Source organism: Xiphophorus hellerii, chromosome 8 (genome assembly GCF_003331165.1).
Source record: "Xiphophorus hellerii strain 12219 chromosome 8, Xiphophorus_hellerii-4.1, whole genome shotgun sequence".
NCBI classification, from domain to species: domain Eukaryota; kingdom Metazoa; phylum Chordata; class Actinopteri; order Cyprinodontiformes; family Poeciliidae; genus Xiphophorus; species Xiphophorus hellerii.
In genome coordinates, this window is record NC_045679.1 from 26135271 (window position 1) to 26156612 (window position 21342).

The 21342-nt window shown below is 39.3% G+C and overlaps 2 protein-coding genes across 4 annotated transcripts in view; both read right to left on the reverse strand.

The window, feature by feature from the left end:
• pi4kaa (phosphatidylinositol 4-kinase, catalytic, alpha a) overlaps window positions 1-6294 on the reverse strand; it is a 33498-nt gene extending 27204 nt beyond the window's left edge. The window contains exons 1-7 of one of the 2 annotated variants that reach the window (XM_032570714.1): window positions 6062-6294; window positions 3016-3132; window positions 2842-2935; window positions 2682-2770; window positions 1316-1388; window positions 965-1227; window positions 816-882 (exon numbers count right to left, since the gene is read on the reverse strand). In XM_032570714.1, the coding sequence (XP_032426605.1) occupies window positions 816-882; window positions 965-1227; window positions 1316-1388; window positions 2682-2770; window positions 2842-2935; window positions 3016-3132; window positions 6062-6160 (802 nt within the window). In that variant the 5' untranslated portion in view covers window positions 6161-6294. The remainder of the gene's footprint in view (window positions 1-815; window positions 883-964; window positions 1228-1315; window positions 1389-2681; window positions 2771-2841; window positions 2936-3015; window positions 3133-6061) is intronic. The other variant, XM_032570715.1, reaches the window with a different exon arrangement.
• A 1114-nt stretch (window positions 6295-7408) lies between these two features.
• On the reverse strand, window positions 7409-21074 carry slc25a1b (slc25a1 solute carrier family 25 member 1b). 2 transcript variants are annotated; one of them, XM_032570723.1, is made up of 10 exons: window positions 20728-20841; window positions 14358-14380; window positions 12880-12987; window positions 11677-11776; window positions 11117-11255; window positions 10267-10351; window positions 9919-10023; window positions 9719-9834; window positions 9563-9636; window positions 7409-8951 (listed from the first exon to the last, which is right to left on the reverse strand). In XM_032570723.1, the coding sequence occupies exons 2-10, from the start codon at window positions 14371-14373 to the stop codon at window positions 8837-8839; spliced, it is 858 nt and encodes a 285-aa protein (XP_032426614.1). In that variant the 5' UTR covers window positions 14374-14380; window positions 20728-20841; the 3' UTR covers window positions 7409-8836. The 2 variants fall into 2 exon arrangements, with proteins under 2 accessions (XP_032426614.1, XP_032426613.1); XM_032570722.1 differs by lacking the exon at window positions 14358-14380 and having other exon boundaries at window positions 20728-21074.
• Window positions 21075-21342: the final 268 nt, after the last annotated feature.

Genomic DNA, 21342 nt, shown 5'->3' on the forward strand with positions numbered 1-21342 from the left:
TGATCAACAGCCGGATGTTACTACTGGTGAAAATAATGAAGAAGACGACAGGAAGTGATAGGAGGAATATTGTTTTGTTTTTTTCAGACAACGTGCAGCTGGCTCCACCAGAGTTCTCACAGCGTCACAAAGCTCATATAAAGTTGTGTGTCATTCTAACATGTTGAATTCACAGCTCCTCTGTAAAATCACCGATTGCAATGTCTCTAAAACACTGCATAGGGAGCCGCTAAGGATTTTTCGCATTAACAAGCTTATTCACGCGTGATTTTAATTTTATTTCTTATCTAATGGAAACAATGCATTTGCCAAATTGTATTTTTTCAACATTAACGGAATGCTGACAAGGATTTGTGCACATTTGTATGCAAGTAAAAGCAGACAATTGGAAATGTGAACGTGCTGCGTTTAAATTATGCTTCCCGGAGCATTTCCATTATAAATGTGTGCAAAACTTTGTCAATATCCCACTAATGTCAAAAAACACAATTTCGCAATTGTGATGCTTCCATTAAATAAGAAATGCAATTAAAATCCCATGCCAATAAGTTTGTTCATGCAATAAGTAAACACACCACACAATCATCCTCTAACCACTTCCTGTCGTCTTCTTCTTCTTGGTTTGTGCCAGCGGCAACAACTGGTTGTTGATCATGTGACTCGTGTGACGCAGACAAAATGTTTCCTCTGCAGTTTTGCTAAATAAACCAATTTCGAAATTGCCGTGTTTCCATTAAGTTATTTTCAAAAATTGTCAAATTGTGCAATGATATGATCAATGGAGACGATCATGGCACTGCACAGGCTGTGTTTACCTTCAAAGTACTGCGCAGACGGATCGGCAGGAGAGCTGGGCGTCAGTCCCGTTCTCTCTGGACTTGCCTACAAAACAGACAAATGGTGTATCTTATTTTAACCTGAGTCCCAAGTCGCCTTGCCTGTTCTCCTCTGGAGCTGCTGATACCTGTTGTGAAACGCTGGACACGGAGGAGGTTTTACGTTTCAGAGAGTCTCCCTGACACACCGTGAGCAGAGAGCTCGGCAGGATGGAGCGGAAGTCGTTGAAGGAGCGCCGTCGGGCCGCTTCGCTGCAGTCACGCGCAGAGAGCAACGGAGCAGCGGGTCGGGGGAACAGCTTGGACAGCAGCGGCTCGTCCGTGTTACTGTATCGCCCAAACGCCCTGGCCACACCCAGCAGGCTGGGCACAGTGTACCTGCACAGATATCCTGCGAGACGAAATGGACACAAAGGATAAGACCATCTGGAATAACTAGGTGAAACATGGAGAAACTGTAAAGGGTGTTAGGTTAGCACCTTTATCGTGAGCATCTGGATTTTTGCAGATGTCTTGGAGGACCTGCATGATGTCCATGAGCGCCTCCAGGATCTGAAATACATGGCTGGCTTTTCAAAAACTAGTTCATGAGGACGTAGCGCAAAAGTCATTAAATCTCATGTATGTCATAACTGTAAAGTTCTATCTTCAGACAAGGGAACAGATGTTATGTTATTCTTGTATCAACACTGATTTTCCTGGCCCTTATGGTGTCACGGACCATCACAGTGCATCAAGACCTCGACAACAACTGGACAAAATTCTGTATTTCTTTGACCTAAGCGGAGTAGGACACTTGCATCTTCAGGGCATTGATGTCGTCATGTAGACTAATATCAAGGGTGTGACCAGCTATCCATTCAAGGAGAAATGATAATATTCAGTAGGCCATCTATGTATCATCAGCATATCAAAAAACTCAACTGAATCTTTGGAAAAGTTGAGCCAAACAAAGGACATAGGCAAAAAGAGAAAGAAAAACAGACACAAGTATAGATCCCTGAGGATCTCCATCTAATTTAAATAAGTCGCATGTGTTATTTTCTTCTATTTCATTATTTTTTTAATACAAATGTAGCTTAAAAGTGCAGCTTGTTTATTCACAAACACACTTACTTGCTGTTTAGTCTTTTCATTCCAAACACTTAACCATTTTTAGACTATTAACACAAAATCACCTCAAACTCCTTCATGTCTAAGTACTGCAGAGATGCCTAGTGATGAATATTCTACACATACCTAGGATTGTATTGGAAGCACTTTAAATCTAGTGGCCAGAGCGTTAATGACACACATCATGATACAGGCATAAGACTGCTGCTTTATTCAATTTGTCTGTTATTGTGTGTCTGTCCCTATCAAATAAACCTAATTAATAAATACATTTAAAAAAAGACACCAGCTGTAATTTTACAGCGTTAGACTGTATTTCAAACACTGTGCTGATTGACCAGCGTGATCTTACAAAAACAGATGCTGTATTTCTGTTTAGCCATAGCAGCATCAATAAAAGAAACTACATACCTAACATTGAAAATGTATTCAGTTACTATTATGCCCAATGTCACTAATTGGCATCATACTATAAGTTTAGATCCAATACAAGTGTTGGGCATAAATAAAAATATTCTTCATTTGATTTACAATCTGCCAGACAACAAAACCACCAGTCTGCTATTTTTATTATATAATATGAAATAAATATAAGCAATAAGGGGTTAGAAACCAAGGCACCTTGATTTTATTTCAAATCTACATCTATCCACGGCTACTCTACTAATGCACTCACTAAAAACTATGCGTCTGTGAATCTGTATGACTAAATAAGAACATATAAGCACACACCTGTCCTCTAAAGTTCTCATCTCTCTGGGCAACATCTGAGAGCAGCGTCACAAGACAAAAGCTGAAGTTTTCTGCAACCGGAAGAGCGTCTGTAGGACGAGACAAAAACAGAGATTAAAACCTTCCGATGACTTGATCTGAGCACCACAGTGATACCGACCCCGCCCTTTGCGTTCCGAGCTCTCCTCGATCCACTGAACCTTGGGAAGCCCTTTGAGCAGCCCAAGAAGGTAGGGGACGATGACGTCTTTGTGCTGCAACACAACAGCATCGTCGCGTTTAGCAAGTCGCCCCTGCCGTGAACGCACGACGAAGCGGCGGAAACGGGTTTTACCTGCAGGTTGGACTCTACCAGGAAAATCCCAAGAGCAGTCACGGCGTCCCGCCTCCTCTCATCAAGCTGGAAGACGCCTCTGAAGTCCACAGGGCACATGCAGTGCAGCTTCTGCACCTGCAGTGCAACGACACGGGTTAATAAACCAAACCTTTTGTTCAACTATATGAATTAGAAGGTAACCAAGGCCAATGCTGAAGAAGAGAGCATTGACTTAAATTCAGAGATGTGTCATTTTAGGGTTGTTTCGAAAATGTATAATTTAATAAATCAATGTGACGCCATAGTAAAATCAATGTACTGTGATAAAAAGAGTTAATGTACAGGAGCGGGCATTTATCTTATCGTTTATTATTTATCGTGATAAACTTTCTAACATGATAAGAATTTAGATTTATCGTTGGGACGATAAAGACCAATTAATGTTTAAAGCACTCCACAACTATCTGTACTGCTAGTTTTACTATTTTCTCCATTGTTTGGTCAATGAAAGCATCAATAAATATTAATGCATTTGAAAATATGATTACTGCAGTTACCGTGGGCACTTTAGTGATACAAATTACAGTGTCCTATTTATGTAATATATTGTTAGCCAACACATTACTGTTGACATTGCCTTCCCTGCAGGGATACTTCAGCTCCATTAGTCTTAATGATTAGGCTCCTAAACGCCTTTTAGGAACTAAGCCAAAAACCTCCTGTTACAACACATAGAGCCATTTCTACCCTCAGGTCAGCAAAATAAAAAACTTCACCCACAAATGTTACGTGACCCTTAGAAAAATAAAAAATATATATATTTCAGAGAAATATCTACCATAGAACCCCAAATTAAATTCTATTTTTAGGTTTTCAAATGAGGAAAATGAAAAAACATCTACAAAAAGAAAATGGATTAATTTTCTTCTATGGGATGTTGATGTTTGTGGAAAATTCAATAAAAACAACACAGCTATCTACAAAAAATTACTATAATTATTTCGTTTTCTGTTTATTTAAGAACAAGTGGCTAAAAGTTTGTTCTCATGGATCGCTCTTGTTTGAACATTTGCCAGCAAAATATACAAGAGTGATTACAAATGCCTGTTTGTGAACTTCAAGGTTCTCCTATGGGAGAACGTCTCTGTGAGGATCATCTATGCAACATGCTACTTTTTTTACATAATTAAAATGACTTTTTAGAGCAAAAATTATTCAACTTAATAACATAATGTGCAAAAAAACCCTGAAGGAAACAAAACTGTTGACTGACTTTGCTGACTAACTGTATAATAATCGCTGTTTTATTGTGACTTCCTGTTCCGCTTCCTACTGTGTTGCAACTTTCTCAGCGAGTCAAACAATTTCTCTGAAATCAAAGTCCAAACACCCAGAAAAAAAGCAGAACCAAACCTGACTGATCATTAATCTTAAAAACACCATGCAGTAAAGCGGTATTGTTGTCGAAACGGACCTTTCATCACATTAGGTGCTTCCTGTTTAAAACTTCCCAATTCTGAAATCTCTCCTCCAACCGGCTCAACCTCTGGCTGCTTGTACAGACAGATAAACGGGTAGAAAAGGATATATTACAAGTTTTAATGTGTATGTGTAACATATTATTATTAACTTTATGACTCACACTTTCTTTGGTATGGGTAATTAATATATATTTGTGTGTATGTGTTAGTAGGTGTGCATGTATGCATGTGTAAATGCAATACAAACAACTGTATATGAATTTGTCCATATATGGTCGGAAGTTGTTGGGGGTATGTTTGTGTAATGATAGGAAGTCCAATTTCAACACAGAGCAACAATACGTTTTTATAGTAGTAAATTAATGGAAATGTATGTTGTTTAGTCCTACCTTGTTGTTATTCACATAGAAAAACTGACCGAGTAAGCAAAATGATTATTGCTTAAGTTCTGCTGAATTTATTGTTTTATCATTTAAAATAAGGCGACAGAAGAACAAATTATTATTAAGTCTTGGAGAGGAGGTAGGACTAAATAAGTCTTCCCAATAAAAACTCATTTGGGGCATTAATTGTGTTTACTCTTGTTCTCTATGTGTTTGAAAGAACTCGAAATTGAATTGAAATTTGATCAGAAGGGAGATTATTGTTGTCATCACTGCAACGACAAAAAGTATTAAACAGTATACATATATCAGTATGACGATGGCGTATGGGATAAACAGAATAAACACTAGTTAGAGGGAGGAGTGCTGCGAAATATTTTTTAAAAGAGAGAGAGAGAGCCTGAAACAGAACATTGATTAAACAATTCAACAGTAGTTCAACCACAGGACAGGAGGCATGGATTGAATAATTGATTAACACATGAATGGATGAATTATTTAATATAAATTCATCGTTGCTTATCAAAAAGGTCAGCCTGCAACTTCAAACCAGAGTGTTTCCATGAACGCTGCAGTCTGCTCTTCCTGGGTTTGGCTCCTCTCAAGGTTTCTTCCTGTCTACAGCTCCTCCATTGACGCCCTCCTCCCTGTGCATGCTCAGGATGTTTGATGTAATTCTAGTATTTACTATTAAAATACAATTGTTACCCCTAATATTTAAAATCGAACGGAGTGCATTGCAATATAATTTTAAACAGAAAAACTTTGTAAATGTGATTCTTTTTTTTTTTTTCCTTCATCTTATTTTTTTTACTTGCTCTTTAGAATGTCATGAAACTTTAATTGGTCTTAAGAGATTTTTTTTGTTTGTTTGTTTTGTACAGAGTTTCTTACATTATGTCCATAACGCACATTGGAAGTTAAAGGAGAGTAAAATAGAGGAAGAAAATCAGACAGAGCTCATCCAGTTACACCCTGAGCAGATTAAATGCGGGCTAAAAAAAACCCCACTGCGTAGCTACGTTAAACCTCCAAATAACAACAAACCTCCAAACTACCAGAGGAACGTAAAGTCAGTTCCGACCCACAGGAACACTGGAACACACCAGGTACAGAGAGAACAGCGACGTTCAGGACGTCAATGTCAAATTCAGGGTAAAGGTTTGTTACTAGCCTGTCATTACGAGCTAGCCTCGTTACCTTGTCTAGCGGCGCGTGCTGGTGAGCCGCGAGCGACCGAGCCAGAGACAGCACGGTGTTGAAGTAGAAACCTCTGCATCCTCCTCCAGTCACAGACATGTTTAACCATTCCCGGACTCCGCTACACAGACACAGACATCTTCTATCGTTCGGCCCAAGCACAGCAGATACAGAGGCTGCTGGAAGTACGGTGGGCGAGATGGCCAAACAGTGCCAAACAAGGTCATAAACCACTGTGCAACTGGAAAACAGGTTCCATCGACTCTATTTTAGAAATTTAGCATGCTCCGCTTTTTTCTGCAGTTTGACAATTCACTCTGTTTTTTAGAGTATTGTCCATAGTTATTATTCGTATATTAAACTCAGGCTATAAACTTGTAAAAAGTCTCGAGATGAGCTGAATTCATATTCATTCAGGTGAGATTTGGGCTTCATATTTAATTTTTTTACCGTCATCGTTCTTATGAGTGGAGTCTAATAAAAATCTGTGGAGGCATCAAAGAAAAGGGTTTAAATTAAAGACATGAGTCATTTCTACCATGTCATGTTCTACTAAAATGTAAATAAAACCAGATTTAAAGGAAACTCCTTTTTAGGAATGCACAATACATCGGTATCAAAATCGGTATCGATGTGAAGACATTTTTTAACATATCAGTATCTGTCCGATAAGTATAGGTGGGTCTATGTAACATATTTATTTCTGACTTGCTACCATTTGTGTATAATTTTCAGCAGGGGCAATTCTAGGATCTGACCTTTAGGGGTGCTCAGCCCCCAGCAGGGCTAAGACCCATGAGAAGATACTCGTTTGTGCAGTTTTCTGAATCTAACTTAGTTTTCTGAATATTTGAGCTTTTCACTGTGAAAAAACAGACGGTGTTTAGTGAGATGACAGTAGCTCAGGAAAAATCACAGGGTAAAAATTATGCTATTATGGATGAGACTGAACATTTACATTTGTTGTTCATCCACAACTAGTTTGCAGAAACTAGTTCATTTCAGTGCTTTATGATCCTGTAGAATCTGCTGTTAGCTAGATCCCACTTGTGGATCAAAAAATAATTCAATTCAAATATGCTTCATTGATCCCAAAGGAAAATGAAATGGTGTAACTCCCATTACCAGCTGCCTCTCCTCATGGCTGTGTTGGAAAATGTCAGTAAGCTTTGCACATTTGTCAGTATAAACTATTAACTGATTTATTTTCTTTAACCTGGCTTTTTAAAAGGGACAATGTGCATCTCAAACACAAAAGTCACCATTTGATGCAAAATGAACAATAGTACAGTGTGAGTACAGTGTGTGAGCAAACAACAGCAACAAAAAATAAACACACAGAGCAAATAGTCTGAACCATGTTTATTTGTGGTAATCCATAATGAGACTCAAGGCACATGATGTTCTATGGTCTGTGAACATTTTTACTGTTAATCCAAAAAACCCCAGACATATTTAAATAGCTGTGATGGAGTCCAGGGTTAAGAGATTAACATGAAAGGTAAGTATAATTCACAGTAAACATAGCATGTTGTACACAAAGACTGCAATAAGCAAAGCAAGTATTAGCACTGCATGTAAACAAGCCAGTTTCACAAGCTACAATCTCTTAAGTCCATAACATACAGTTTTGTTATTATTTGCAGCACATTAGGTCCTCAGTTGGCATAAAAAGTAAAGGCAATTAAATTGAGAAAGACCGAAATTAGGTACTTTCATGTATTAGAAAGACTCTATGGACAGAGATGAAAGGCACCACTAGTTGCATCCGAAGCACTTTAAAAGCAAAGTTTGCAATTTAAAAAGCAAAAAAAAGAAAAGAAAAATAAAAAACAAGTATAAAGAAACACTGATGCCAATACAGATGAGTTGAGAAGATATAAACGTGTTAGAAATGCTTTAGGCACAGCTGGAGAATTGACAACAGTGTATGAAACCGAGTTCGCTCCTAAAATCTGTAGTGATGGAGGACATCCTTCTCTCATCCTTAAGCTCAAAACGAACCACAGAAAACAGGCACTTCCCAGGGCAACGCGTAAATTAATATAGAACATGTTGGTGAATTAAAGGCGAACCCTCCTCACACCACTTCCGACTCATTCTTAAGGATATTAAAGAAATTATCATACAGCAATATCTTTAAACTACACCTCATAACATAATCTACATGTTTAAACATTCTAGAATTAAGGCATTTGTTTCTTTATTTATTTGACCTTCAGCAGCATATTATTTATTGCATTAGGTACCAATTTAATAAACTCTCTAGTTCCTCACAAGTAAAAAAAAATAATAAAGGGTTTAAAACGTTAGACCTCTGAGTTGTTGTTGTTTTTTTTCTTCAAGTATATATTTGTTCCTCTAGTGTTTAAATCACATTATAAGGGGTTGGCTGTTAGCTTTTTATTAAGTGAACACAGCATTAGTTTGTGCTGACAGGCACCAACATCTCTTTTAGTAGAGCAGATCTACCGGCTCTTTTTCCCTTAGCTCTTAAGGAAAATTCCCCCATCAGGAAATTTGAGAGAGGCGGGTGGGAAGAGCAAATGTGAGCAGCATTTCTGCATCTCTAAGGCAGGCTGGTAATGCTTGCACTGCCGCTGTGCTATAAGAAATAAAGAATTAAGTACTAAACCAACCCGTTTCTGATTTCTACCTGAAAATACTTGGAGGTAGACGTCAGAACCCAGAAGACATGATTTAAGAAGATGGGACTTTTAGCCTGTTTTAGTAATTGTCTGAGGCTCCAGGTAGTGCAGCACGCAGGCGTCCGGCTTAGTTACTCTTCCACACAACGTTCAAGAACTTGACGACTTCCTCGTAGATGATGAAAACGATGGCGACGTCCATGCACACCCGACCCAGACGAGGAATGGTGCCTTTGTAGAATCTGGACATGGGGAGAGCATAATGTTACATCAAGACACTGTGATTCAATTTTGATTTTGCTACTTAAAGCTGCAGTATAGTTAGCTTTTAGGAACTTTTTATATATATATATATATATATATTTGTTTAAGCAGTCACTATGTCCTGACAGTAAAATATGAGACAGATAATCTGTGTAAAAAATAAAAAAATCTAACTCTTCTGCCTTCTCCCTGTGGTCCTAGTGTCATCTGCAGAAATGCACCGCTCTTGGTCAGAAACAGCCAATCACAGCCAGGAGGAGTGTCTTAGCGCTGTCAGTCATGCTTGTGTACATGCTGCTCTCTCAGCTTCCATCAGCACAGCTTCAGCCAACCAGCAATCGTGAGCTCGTACACGCTGTGTGGGGGACGGTGTGAGCAATGCGTACACCAGCTTGATTGACAGTCCTAAGACCCTCCTCCTGGCTCCGATTGCTTGTTTCTGAGTAGGAGCGATGGTAAACTCCAGCAGTCATTGGGTGAGAGGCAGAGTCCACCCTGGACAGGTCGCCACCCCGTCACAGGGCAACCATAGCAGAGACCAAAAAGAGAAACTTTTATCCCCAGCTTCAGTCTGTCCCATTGCACTTACGCCATTGGTCCTTCATACTTCATGATTTGAACGGCACAGTCCACTGTGCTTTTGTACTTGTGGGAATCCAGTCCCTGTTGATAAAAACACAGCCCGTCACCAAGAGCGCTGCAGGTCGAGTTCTGAGGCGAGGATCAAATGTGCGAGGGAGCTAACCTGCATCCTGGTCTTAATCACATCCAGTGGAGTGTTTCCAAAGACACTGGCGGCACCGGCGAAAGCTCCAAACAGCCCGGTGATCAGGGGGTTGATGACTTTGTCGGGGTCGTCACCTTGAAGAGGGACGAGAAGTAGTCCGTTTGAAAGAGCTGCAGCTTTAGATGGATTTTTGTAACTGCAGCGGTTTGTTTTCGTACCTTTGTACCAGTTTCTCAGTGAGGTCATGACGTAGAAGCGGATGGCCTGATTGGAGCCCTGTTTTAGCACAGTGGCAGTCAGTCCCTGATAGGTCCCCTTCAGTCCTGAAGACGCATCAGACAACAAAACTCTTCATTAACAAAGTGGAAGGAGGATGTGGTCTGTTAAAATAACATCAACCAATCAGAGAGGAAAGATGAACTGCTTGGTCTGTGTAGCTTTTGTTCAATTGAACGAAAACAACGCAGACCCAGCGGAATCAGTCATTTCCAATGTGGCAGAATCATTGTCTGCATAGCGGTGGTTAACCAGCAGGGGGCAGTATATGTAAATAAAACCTTCCTCACCTTGGGATCTCACAATCTCCCTCACCCCGTGAAAAAATCCTCTATACTTTGGGTTAGCTGATGTTTGATCGTGGATGAATTTAACCTAAAAAGACACAGAAGAAGAAGAAGAAGAAACTAGTTTACATGAGCAAAATTACACAGCAGGAGCCCAGAGTCTGTCTTTGAGTTTAGTGATGCTGCTGAGGTTTAGCTTAGATCCACCAAACACCAGTAAAAAAAAAAACCATCCAGACACATTTTCACTTGTTCTTTTGCACAAGAACTTCTATTGCTGCAACTTCTTCTTCTTCTTTGAAAACTGCTTGTTCATGAAATGTAAGTTCTCATAGAACAAGCAAAACAGGGAATTTCCTGAGAAGCACACATCACACACACACATATATATATATATATATATATATATATATATATATATATATATATATATATATATATATATATTTTATGACATTCATTTGCATTTTTGGTGGTCAAACCCCCTGAAGCTTTGTTCCATTTCATCGTGTTATAACCACCTACTTCTATGTATTTTGACTAGTAATTTTTTGAATTTTATTAATTAAATGACCTGCAAAGACTAAATGGCTACATTGGATTTCGTTTAGGGTTATCAGAGTACATATCTCAGATATTTATTTCTAAAATATTTGAAAAACGATGTATATTTTTTGTCATTTCATAATTATGCATCAATTTCTGCTGCTCTATCATATAAAATCTCAATAACTTCCAAAGAGATTTGTGATTTTAAAGTGACAAAATGTGGAAGGAGTTCCACACACAAGGCCCTGTGTGTGTACACAAAAATATTTTTTTCCCCCAAAGTATTGTAACTTTTTAATTATACCTTAACGGTCTCCATTGGACAGACTACAACCACGGCCTCGGCGACTCCGGCTCCCAGACCGCAGAGGAATCCTCGCTTGCTGTCTAGTTTGCCGCTCTCGTCTCGCATTTTGTTACTGAGGAATTCAAACATCCCGAACCTGCAAGGGTGAGAAAATCAAAAACAATTTTATCCACCGATCTCAACTTTCGCAAAGGCATGAAAATCATCCCCCCGTTTGAGCTGCAGGCAGAGAGGGCTGACTCACACACCTGCCCACAGGGTCACATCTGGATGTACACGGCTAAACAATAGTCACACCACTGTTGCCAACGTAGCAATTTTATTGCTGAAAAAAAATTGTTTGTTGACACGACAGAGAATTTGTAGACATGACAATGGCATCATGAGTGCTTCACATGGAGAAGTCTTTACTTTCTAATCTAATGCCTGTTACGATTGTATCAACAACAAACACAATCAGTGTAAAAGATAAGAGGCTGCTTCAGAGAATCTAAACCATAAACTCTATTGTTTACTAGAGAACCACTTGTGTGTGTTCAGTGTTGCGTCTGCAGTACCTGACCGCTGCTTTGGGTATAGAGCCGTAGAGCAGCGAGCTCAGGCCTCTGTAGAGCCCCTTCACCCCATGGCTGTTCACTGTCTGCTTCACACAGTCCACTGTTAGGACAAAATGGACTCAAGTTAGTTTATAAAGCATTAATGACACCTAAATAGGTGGAAGGGACACAAAGATCAGATGAATTTTGTTTTCAAGATGGGCTTGTATAAAGATCTGTGCCAAGGTTCAAAAGTCAAAGGCTGGATTACGACGTAACAAACGTCTGTTTGCTTGACTCTTAACCTGTGATAACTGAAGTTATCACAGGTTAAATATACATAGAGCATAAAAAGATTTTCTTTTCACTTTAAAAGGTGAGTTCATTTCTAGTTTGGTATATTTGGAAACCTGATTTCTTTTTTTTTTCTCTTGGTGACAATAGTTCTGAATGATGGAAGACAGTTCAGTCACAGTATTCAGTAATAATTGAAGCTGGTTTTTTAAATCCAGGCTGAAACAACTTTTGATTTTTGTTCCATGTCGGGCACACCTCAATGTTTGGGAAGCTCAATCTAAAAGCCGCAATCTCTGTATCGTATCCGAAATTTTAAAAAAAGTTGTATTGGGAAACCTCTAATAAAAATTCAGTCCATTTCCCATTTAGTCCATTTATGTAAGGCTTTCAAACTAAACACTTCCAACTGTTAAACCTGGTGGGGGAAACGTCATGAACACAGAGAACTATTTACCAATTCTTCTGCTTCACTTCAACTCAATAGTGGTTTCCAAAAAAAAAAAAAAATCCTGTATGTCAAATATGACTAAAAATAAATTTTGGTTGGTCTGAAGGAGGTGAGTGGAGGAGAGGAGAGGGAAGGTCTGCTCTATGAGGCAGAAGCTGTGCAGCTTGGAAACCGTAGCTAAGAGGAGGAGGAGCTGTGTCTTGAAGGCGTGGCTACGTTCACCCAGAAGTTTTGAACAGCTGAATGGTTGCCACGGGAGATTGAAAGATCTCTCAAACACGCATAAAAGAATAAAGGCACCATGAAGGAATAACATTATGAAATGACGTAAAGCTCAAAAAAATACGACATAACATCGCCTCTTTAGGTTTCTGGAACAAAGAAAGATGCATGGACTACCTTAAAATTTCAAAACCAACAAATAAACAGTTAAATGTTGCTGAGGCCACACTGGGTTACACTAGTCAGGGCAAACTCACCGATTCCTCTGTATTTGGGAGGGTTGGCTTTCTCATCGAGCTGCAGCTGTGTTTTCACATACTCTGTTGGGAAGGTGATGCAGATCTCAATGCCTCCTGCAATCCCGCCTGAGTGAACACAAAACATCTGGGTGAAGACGGTTTCCTGTGGCGAAACCGGGTCACAACGAGAACGCAACAGCTTTTTTACACACAACAGCACACGGGACAAAAGAATGTCCCGTTCATGGCTTGTTGTTTTAAGTTTGGTTTAAAAAAAATTTATGCACAAAATAGATCAAAGTATTCTATAAAATTGTAAACAAAAAATATCTAAAATTAAAAATGATCCACACTGATGTTGATTAATGAATAGCATAAAAATACATAAAATCTGAAATATCTGGCATGCACTTGTGTTCAGTCCCCTTTACTTTCATACCCCTGAATAAGATGTCAGTACATTCAGAAGTCAGTTCTACAAAGTATTAATAGATTCTTTGTGAATAATGTGAAAACCATTCAGAATTTTCTTTCCATTTGAATTCATGCAACGACTTTGAAGTTGTAAAGTTATAAAAGTCAGAAGGACGCTAATAATACTCATCATATCTAACACAAATAAACACAAAAAAGGCTCTTGTTTTTGTCACAAGGAATAAAATACAACACAGCATGCTTTAAAAACATGAATAAAGCGTTACACACGACGTGAGACACACAGATGCATAAACAAAATACAAAGAGTTGTTAGTGAAGCCGGTGCTGGGCTGCGAAAACTCCAACGGGCGGTACCGAGTGGAGCCGGTCCACCTTAAACTCCTGGCGGTCACACATCTGCTGTTGAACAGCAAACACGGCGCCTGCAGCTGATTGGCTCGGCTGATCTCAGTGTGATTCTGCCTTGAGATGCCCCTTGGCCCCGCTCCGAGTCAAAGGGGGCGTGTTGCCTCCTGATCAGCACTTTGGTGAGCCACCAGAGCACAACCAGTGTCTGTGAGTGGACACGTTCTTGTAATGTAAACAAGAGGTGTAATGTATGCATAAAGTGAAGGAAGCAAACATGAAAAAACACACTGATAAAATGGGAGATAAAAAAAAAACAATCTTAAACTGTGCTTTACTTTGAATGTACCCCTATGAATAAAAAAGTCATAGTGTGTTGATGCTCCTAACATGCATTTACAACAAAAAATACAAAACAACAGTCATGCAGTGAAATTCAGCACAGCAGTGGTTCAAGCCAACAATCAACGCAAACAAGTCGGGGGGGTTTTGTGCAAAATACAACCACAGAATTGCAGCCTTCCCGGACCAGGGCTTGAATAAAAACCTTCTAGTGTTTCATGAAAGCCTGTTCTAAATGTGCCAACAGTGCTGGATGCGACACACCCAGGCAGTGTAGTTAGAGGCTGGCTCTAAAGCTCTAACTACAAATTAAGCCAGGATCAAAATCACAGTGCACAACACAGTCATCAAGAGACAAGACTTGGCAGTACCTGCAGTGGTCCACATATTCAAGCTGGGGAAAGACAAAGAACCAGTTCAGACGTGTTCCATCGATTTAAAAATCATTTCAACAGGATGAAAACAAACAAAACACACTGTAGCGCTTCTGACGAGAGTTAACCAGGCTCCAGAGAGAATTTATCAAACTAGTAAAAACAAGCCATTGAAACTTTCTCTAATTTAATAGCCACGGTATTCAGTCTCATGCTATGCCATGCGGCTGCTTCGTCTGCGACGGTGAAGATCGGCTCACGTCGGTACGCTGGATATTTGGAGTGACTTCTACTGACGGCAGCCCAACCACGTTTTCTGATTAATTCAGAAAATAATAATTTGACCACTCGGAGGAACGCAAACATGTGTATAGAGTATTTTACTTTTGGCCATAGATGGTAAAACAATCACTGAGAGTGCATTCACAACCCTGTTTGGTCTGCTTTAATATGACTCTAGCTTGTTTACCTGGAAAGTCTGCTTCATTTGGGGAGATGTGAATGTGCAATCAAACTCTGATGAGGACCATACAAGTGAACTCTGGTCCCCCTAAAAACCTCGGTCTTGGTTTGGTTAAAGTGCATTGGTGCAATTTGAATGCGTATGTGAATGCCAGGCGGCCCGGAGGCCGCTTCAAAAGCAGGAAGCGGACTAAAGTGCAGGGCATTCTGGGTAAATACAATCAAAACAAACGCGTGAGTCTAGCACTGGCGGGAGAAATAAATCGTGGCCTGTTACCAAAGATAAAAAAATAAATAAATCTTACAATGAATAAAATCAGACGCCACTCCTTTTATGTTTACATTTTGTGAAGAAGGAAGTTGCTCTCGGTGTCTTCTTCAGAGGTTTTTGTGTGATTTCCTTCAGCGGTCCTTGGTGCAGCGTCACCACAGGCGAGAGAGGAAACGGGTTTTTCAAAGGATTTAGTTCATTTGACACAGTGCATGTGAAAGCGAACCGCAGCAGCTAAAAAATGCAACAAATGTTGCAATTTTGGCCTCCAACTGAACTGGAGTGTTGTCATAGAAAACGTAACATTTATATCCAGATGAACTGATACACTGAATTTTACACCCTTAAGATCTTACCATTTTGAGTCTACATTTGTTACATTAAGACTAATGTATAATTCATAACTCCTCATCTTGCTGTCTGCTTAATGGCTGAGGCCTATGCGATGTAAATTTGATTATTTTTGCCCACTTAACTAGGTGTCTCTACAGACATCTGACCAGGATACAAATACTGAAAATTATTTATTGGAGATCTGAAACAAAACTCCTACAATATGCATCACGCTGGTTTTCGTCCTGCAAGTTTGCAAGTCATAAATCGAGGAGCAGCGCATTGTCACAACAATGCCGCTGACAGAGTTGATCACATACGTCAGCCTGACATTTGGAATGAAGTATTTTTCTCCCAAGAATAGTTATTTTGGACGGTAGAAAAAACAAAAAGTGGCCGATAGAGTTGCTAAAGTATTCGAGACCTACATAGTTATTTACTGGTTTTAGGTTATCTGTGAACACAACTAGCCTCTGGGGGATTCCACTAGCAACAGCAACATTTAACATTTAAATAGTGAATATGGTGACAACACAAGAGATCTGTACTAGTTAGGCTTTAGTTCAGGCCTGCACCTAATGATTATTAGTAGCAGTAATTATTCTGTTAATTATTCTGACGATTAATCAGATAAGAGTAATTCTGCAGATTCTTCATTTAACCACGTAAACCTTTTTTTTAATACAGTACAAGAAATATATGAGGTCATAAAAAACAAACAAGTAATTCAATTCCTTTTTTAAAAAAGAAAACTTTTTTTTTTTGCCTAAAATGCAACAGCAGTATTCTTTTAGTGAATGCTTGATCATTTCTAGCAAAACAAAACAAAAAGAAAAATTAATCTGCAGTTTAAAAAATACTTAAATCTGCAGCATGTTTGACTTAACATCAATACAGTTTAACAATGATCTGTTGATTACTTTTGTGGGGTTAAGTGATCAATAACTGGATAACAGAAGGTGTTTAATAGGAGGTTTTCTTTATAGAATTTGAACCAGGTGAAGCTAAAGTTAATGATTTCTGTATTGAACACATCTACAGACAAAATCTATATCCATGCGTACAGATTTGACTTAACTTGTGCTCTGAATATAATAGCCTTTTTGGAGTCTGTATACTGCAGTCAACGATTAATCCATTACTAAATTAGCTGATGATTATTTCATTTAATCGAGCCATCACGATTAATCCAATTAATTGATCCAATTTGTTTCAGCCCGGCTTTAGTTAAGATCTCATTTAAGGGAAGGTTTGAAGTAGAATTAGAACTAGAAATATCCAACACAGAATCTCTAGCGTTGCTCTATTTAAGTAGCGATAATCCTTAGGTGGTCATTCGCTTGTCCATTCCCCTTGTTTTATTTGCCAGAGAGACAGGCACATTTCTGGGCTCCTCCTTTAAACAAGTGGATGTGCAGTAAACCAGTCTATGGCAGCAACTAAGAGGACTACAGAGTTTTCCCCATGTTTGTCTTACATAAATATATAGAGTAAGCTTGTTGCATTTATGCCCTCAACTGTTACCACTCCACCCTGAGGACAAGTTTGAAAAAAGCAATCTGTTTGTAACATCAGCAGGGGAGGGGGAAGTTAAGCCCCTGAACTGAGCCTGGGGCCGGCGCAGGCGTGTTGTAATCTGGGAGCAAAGTGCTTCGTCATCGTGACTTGTGACCGCGAGCGCCGGGGGCCCGGGCCTCTGAGCAAACCCAATGAGGGCAGCAGGTTAATAAACACCGACTGAACCACAGGGAGTCACGTTCAGGAAAACGATGGCCGATGACTGTGAATCTGGCTGAAGTCTTAAACGTGATCAGCAGTAGTATAGTGTCCTAGAGTCACTGTATCTGTGTTAACGGTGCTCATGATGCAACGTTGCAGATAGGAGATTACTCTCTAGTACATGCTGATCTGTGAGTCCGACCGTCTGTCATTGATTGACTAGAGAGACAGGCGAGCAAAAGGGGCTTGAGCTGAAGTCTGAGGTACGAGTCCCTGATGCAAAGTGGGACGTTTCAGAACAAAATATCAAAAACCTTTAAGAGCCATCCTAAAGCCTTCTCTAATCACACGCTTCCATTCAGCTGTCATCAAAACGTATTTCGTCTGCTGTATTTAATCATCACTAGCAATGAGTGACTGAAGCCTTTGGAAAATGTTTCTTTAAAAAAATACAAAATTAACTTTTCACAAAAAATATTTACAGAATAAAGTTGTTGTGTGTTGTGTTTAGTTACGGTGGGGATTTCTTGTCGCAGCAGACGGGGAATTTTCCAGGAATTAAGATCCCTGCTGACATACATCGATCCACATCAAAGAAGATCTGGAGATCTGACTGAGGGCACATTAATATGCATATTCCTAGACTGGTCATTACCTCAGGGTACAGTTAAAACCAGATATTTAAACAATGGACAAAAAGACTATTTATTTCCTTACTGTCTGACATTAGCTCATGCTAAACTCTTCTTCAAGGAAGTTATGTACAGTACAGACCAAAAGTTTGGACACACCTTTTAATTCAATGAGTTTCCTTTATTTTCATGACTATTGACATTGTAGATTCACACTGAAGGCATCAAAACTATGAATAACATGTGGAAATATGCACTAAACAAAAAAGTGTAAAACAACTGAAAATAGCCCTTATATTCTAGTTTCTTCAAAGTAGCAACCTTTTGCTGTGATTACTGCTTTGCACACACTCTGCATTTTCTTGATGAGCTTCAAGAGGTAGTCACCTGAAATGGTTTTCACTTCATAGGTCAACCTGCCCTGTCAGGTTAATAAGTGGGATTTATTGTCTTATAAATAGTCATGAAAATAAAGAAAACCCATTGAATTAGAAAGGTGTGTCCAAACTTTTGGTCTGTACTGTATGTTTACCAAATCCCAGAATAATGAGTCAGTGTCAGTACCGGAGCCAGTAGTATTTGGCAGAATCACCTGTTAAACTCTATGACTTTTGGTCAAACACTTTTTGCGTTCTTACACAATAGTTTGCTGGAATTTCGGTCCATTTCACCCAAGGCAACGGCTGTAACTGGGTCAGGCCGTAGACCGCCCACATTGCCTTTGAAGTGATTTAGTGGTGAGCTTATGGCCAGTGTCCATTTCTAATTCACATTTTTGTCACCAAGCTTTTACTTCTTGTCTGAATTCAGGTCTATGTTATCACAATGTCACAATTAAAAGGAAGTACTTTTTTCTCAACAGTTGTTACGTTGGGTCTTCAGACATGACTGACAGAAATGTAGATGTTTTCCAGACATACATCCGAGCTGCACACCTGCTTACTTACATACTTGTCATAGGTGTGACTGTAAACTAAACCAGTCTCTGGAGGGTTACTCTAAAAGAAAAAAGAAACAACTGCAGAAAACTTGAAATAGTGAATATGACAGCCACAGGTTTACCTCCACCTGACTCAGATGTTTTGAATTAGCCTATCAGAGGATTGCTAAGCTATGAAATCATCAACGGGGTGGTCCTATGTTATTTGGGTATAGTCTTCTTCTTAGTGCAGGAGTCTACAAGCTACGGCTCCAGAAAACTTTGACTAAAAATTAGATATATTTTTAAAACTGCAGCTGTTTCTCTAACAACAAATGTAGGCTTTAACATTTTTTTCTGTTTTTTTCCATGAAATAATTACAATTAATTTTTCACAAAAGAATCACACCAAAAGCGCGAATCGTTTTCATTCTGATCTATGTTTCTTTTTATTACGCTGGAAACTATGTGCAAATATCAACATCCTATGTAAAAAAAATTTTAAAAATGTAGACATCATTTTTGGAAACGTGCTGTTTTTTTTTTTTACACGCATACATAGCAACCTGAAAATAGGCAGAAAGTGGTTGCTCTTTCAACATAACGGCACATTTTTTACTTAAAAAAATATCTGCTGTAATTAGATATTTACTTTAAAAAACTATAAGATGTATTTTTCCAAAAGATTCGATAACATTTGCGGCGCTGGACTGAGGGTAAAAATGGCTGTTTGTATTGTGAAGGTTGCAGGTTCCTGTCTGAGTGAATGTAAACCTCTAAATCTAAATAAAGTCAAATCAAATGTCTTAAGAAAACCTCTAATTATTCTTTAATTGATCAAACAGGAATATTTACTGCCCTAAAACAGAAAACCTTTAGTTTGATTCAGTGTCAGATAGTGTGAAAAAAAAAAAAACTTACGTTTTTAAAAGTTGTGGTATCAACAGCACTAAAATGTTCCACCATTTCTAAACTCCTTTTACTGAGATGTAAAGAGAGACTTCAGTGCATGTAGGAACAGTGGTTGTTTTTCTGTTTAACAGAGAAATGTAAACATTCTATGCAGATTTTTGTTTGAGATCTGCAAATGAAATGTGGCGTTTCTTCACCAGATTGTCATACTGTGAGGATGCCAACATGCTTGAGTGCAAAGCTGAAGTTGAACTAGCTAAACTTCAGCGATGCAACTTTTAGATTTTATTCTGCACAAAAGGATTTTTATGTCAGTGCAATTAACCGACAGAACTGGACCCATGTAGACGGCTCCAAAACGTTATCGGGTTAATCTATCAGCGTGTTATGGCTCACCGCCAAGGGAACTACTCTTGCAGTGGGGGCGGCACGAGCAAGGCACATGATGCTGAAGCTGGTAGCTGATTCAGAACTAAAGGCTTAATTCACAGCATCATTAACGAATCTGGACTGTTGTTTGATCCCTAGTTTGCAAAAGAAAATATTTAACTTTAGTCGTTTACACAAACCAGACTCTGCATTAATTTTGCAACTTGTAAAATAAAGACACCTTAAACAGTTTTTTTTTTTTAAACAGAGTTTTGGGATTTATGGAATCTGTTCGCATTTCCAATGTTGACCAATGTGAAAGGGTCAGAGGTCAAAAGTACATACACGTTCCTGTGAGAACACTGGCTCCGTTATTTTATTTTAAGAGTGTCTTAATTCATGTGTAAAAAAAAAAAAGAAAGAAGCATTTTTGGATTTTTTAAAATTATTCTTGTACACTTCCGATGTAATTCTAAAGTTGGATCAGAAACATAACCTGTTCCGCAATAACTATAAAAAGAAAAGAAACACACTGACATTATTATCGATAATACATTGTTAACGCACATATTTTCTTAGATATTCATTAGTAATTTAGCAGGGTAGTCCTTAAAAAGCGTTTCCCTAGGGAGTGAAAGGAAACACGCTTCAGTCCAGAGACTGACAGCGGTGGAACTTGTAAACACAAGGCGCAGACCGCAGCGCTCAGCCCCGCCGCTCTCAGCCCCGCAGCTCTCAGCCCTTCCTTACCTGCCAGAATAGCCTTGCCCGGGTGCGTTAGTTTGGCTTTCCCCGCCGGAGCTGCGGCAGCCAAAAACTGCGGTCGGTGAAACGGACTCACAAATCTCCTCGGCTCAGACATGCCTGCGGTCCCCTCGGCCCAACTTTTCTCTTTCTTGTTCTGGTTTTAAATCAACACGCGCAGTTGGCCGCCACTCGGCTTTGAAGTCCTCATGCAGACTGGCTGCTTTGAGCAACAGCGGCGCCGCGGACATCCAAAGGCCAGCCAGGCGACGTTGACCATTGGACTTAGTGCGTATCAGGAGTTCATGATGTCTGTGGACTTTTGACAGTAAAGTTCCCTCAGTGGCATTTACGGAGCCTTGAAAGCACCGACGGGCGGGGCAGGACGTGACACTTCGCCCCACCAACACGGAAAAACGCCATGTTTGTTCTTTTTAAGGTGGACCGACATCATTATTTCTAAGAGCTTACCAGCAGAGGGCACTGTTTACCTTTTACTGGGAATCTAGGCAAAGAGTTTTGCGGCACTTTTATTTGGAAGGGAAAATGTCTTAGTCAATTATAGAAATGTTAAATTCTGTTTTAGAATAAACTTAATACTTCTAATATTTTCAAATATTT

Bases quoted from the DNA above. Each gene is read 5' to 3' on its own strand.
- slc25a1b (XM_032570722.1), bottom strand. From the start codon at position 20,839: ATGTCTGAGCCGAGGAGATTTGTGAGTCCGTTTCACCGACCGCAGTTT. The intron at 11,256-11,676 runs GTACTGCAGACG...TCACCCTTGCAG, and splicing joins ATACCCAAAGCAGCGGTCAG to GTTCGGGATGTTTGAATTCC. The intron at 8,952-9,562 runs GTAAGTGCAATG...CCCCATGTCCAG, and splicing joins AAGTATGAAGGACCAATGGC to ATTCTACAAAGGCACCATTC.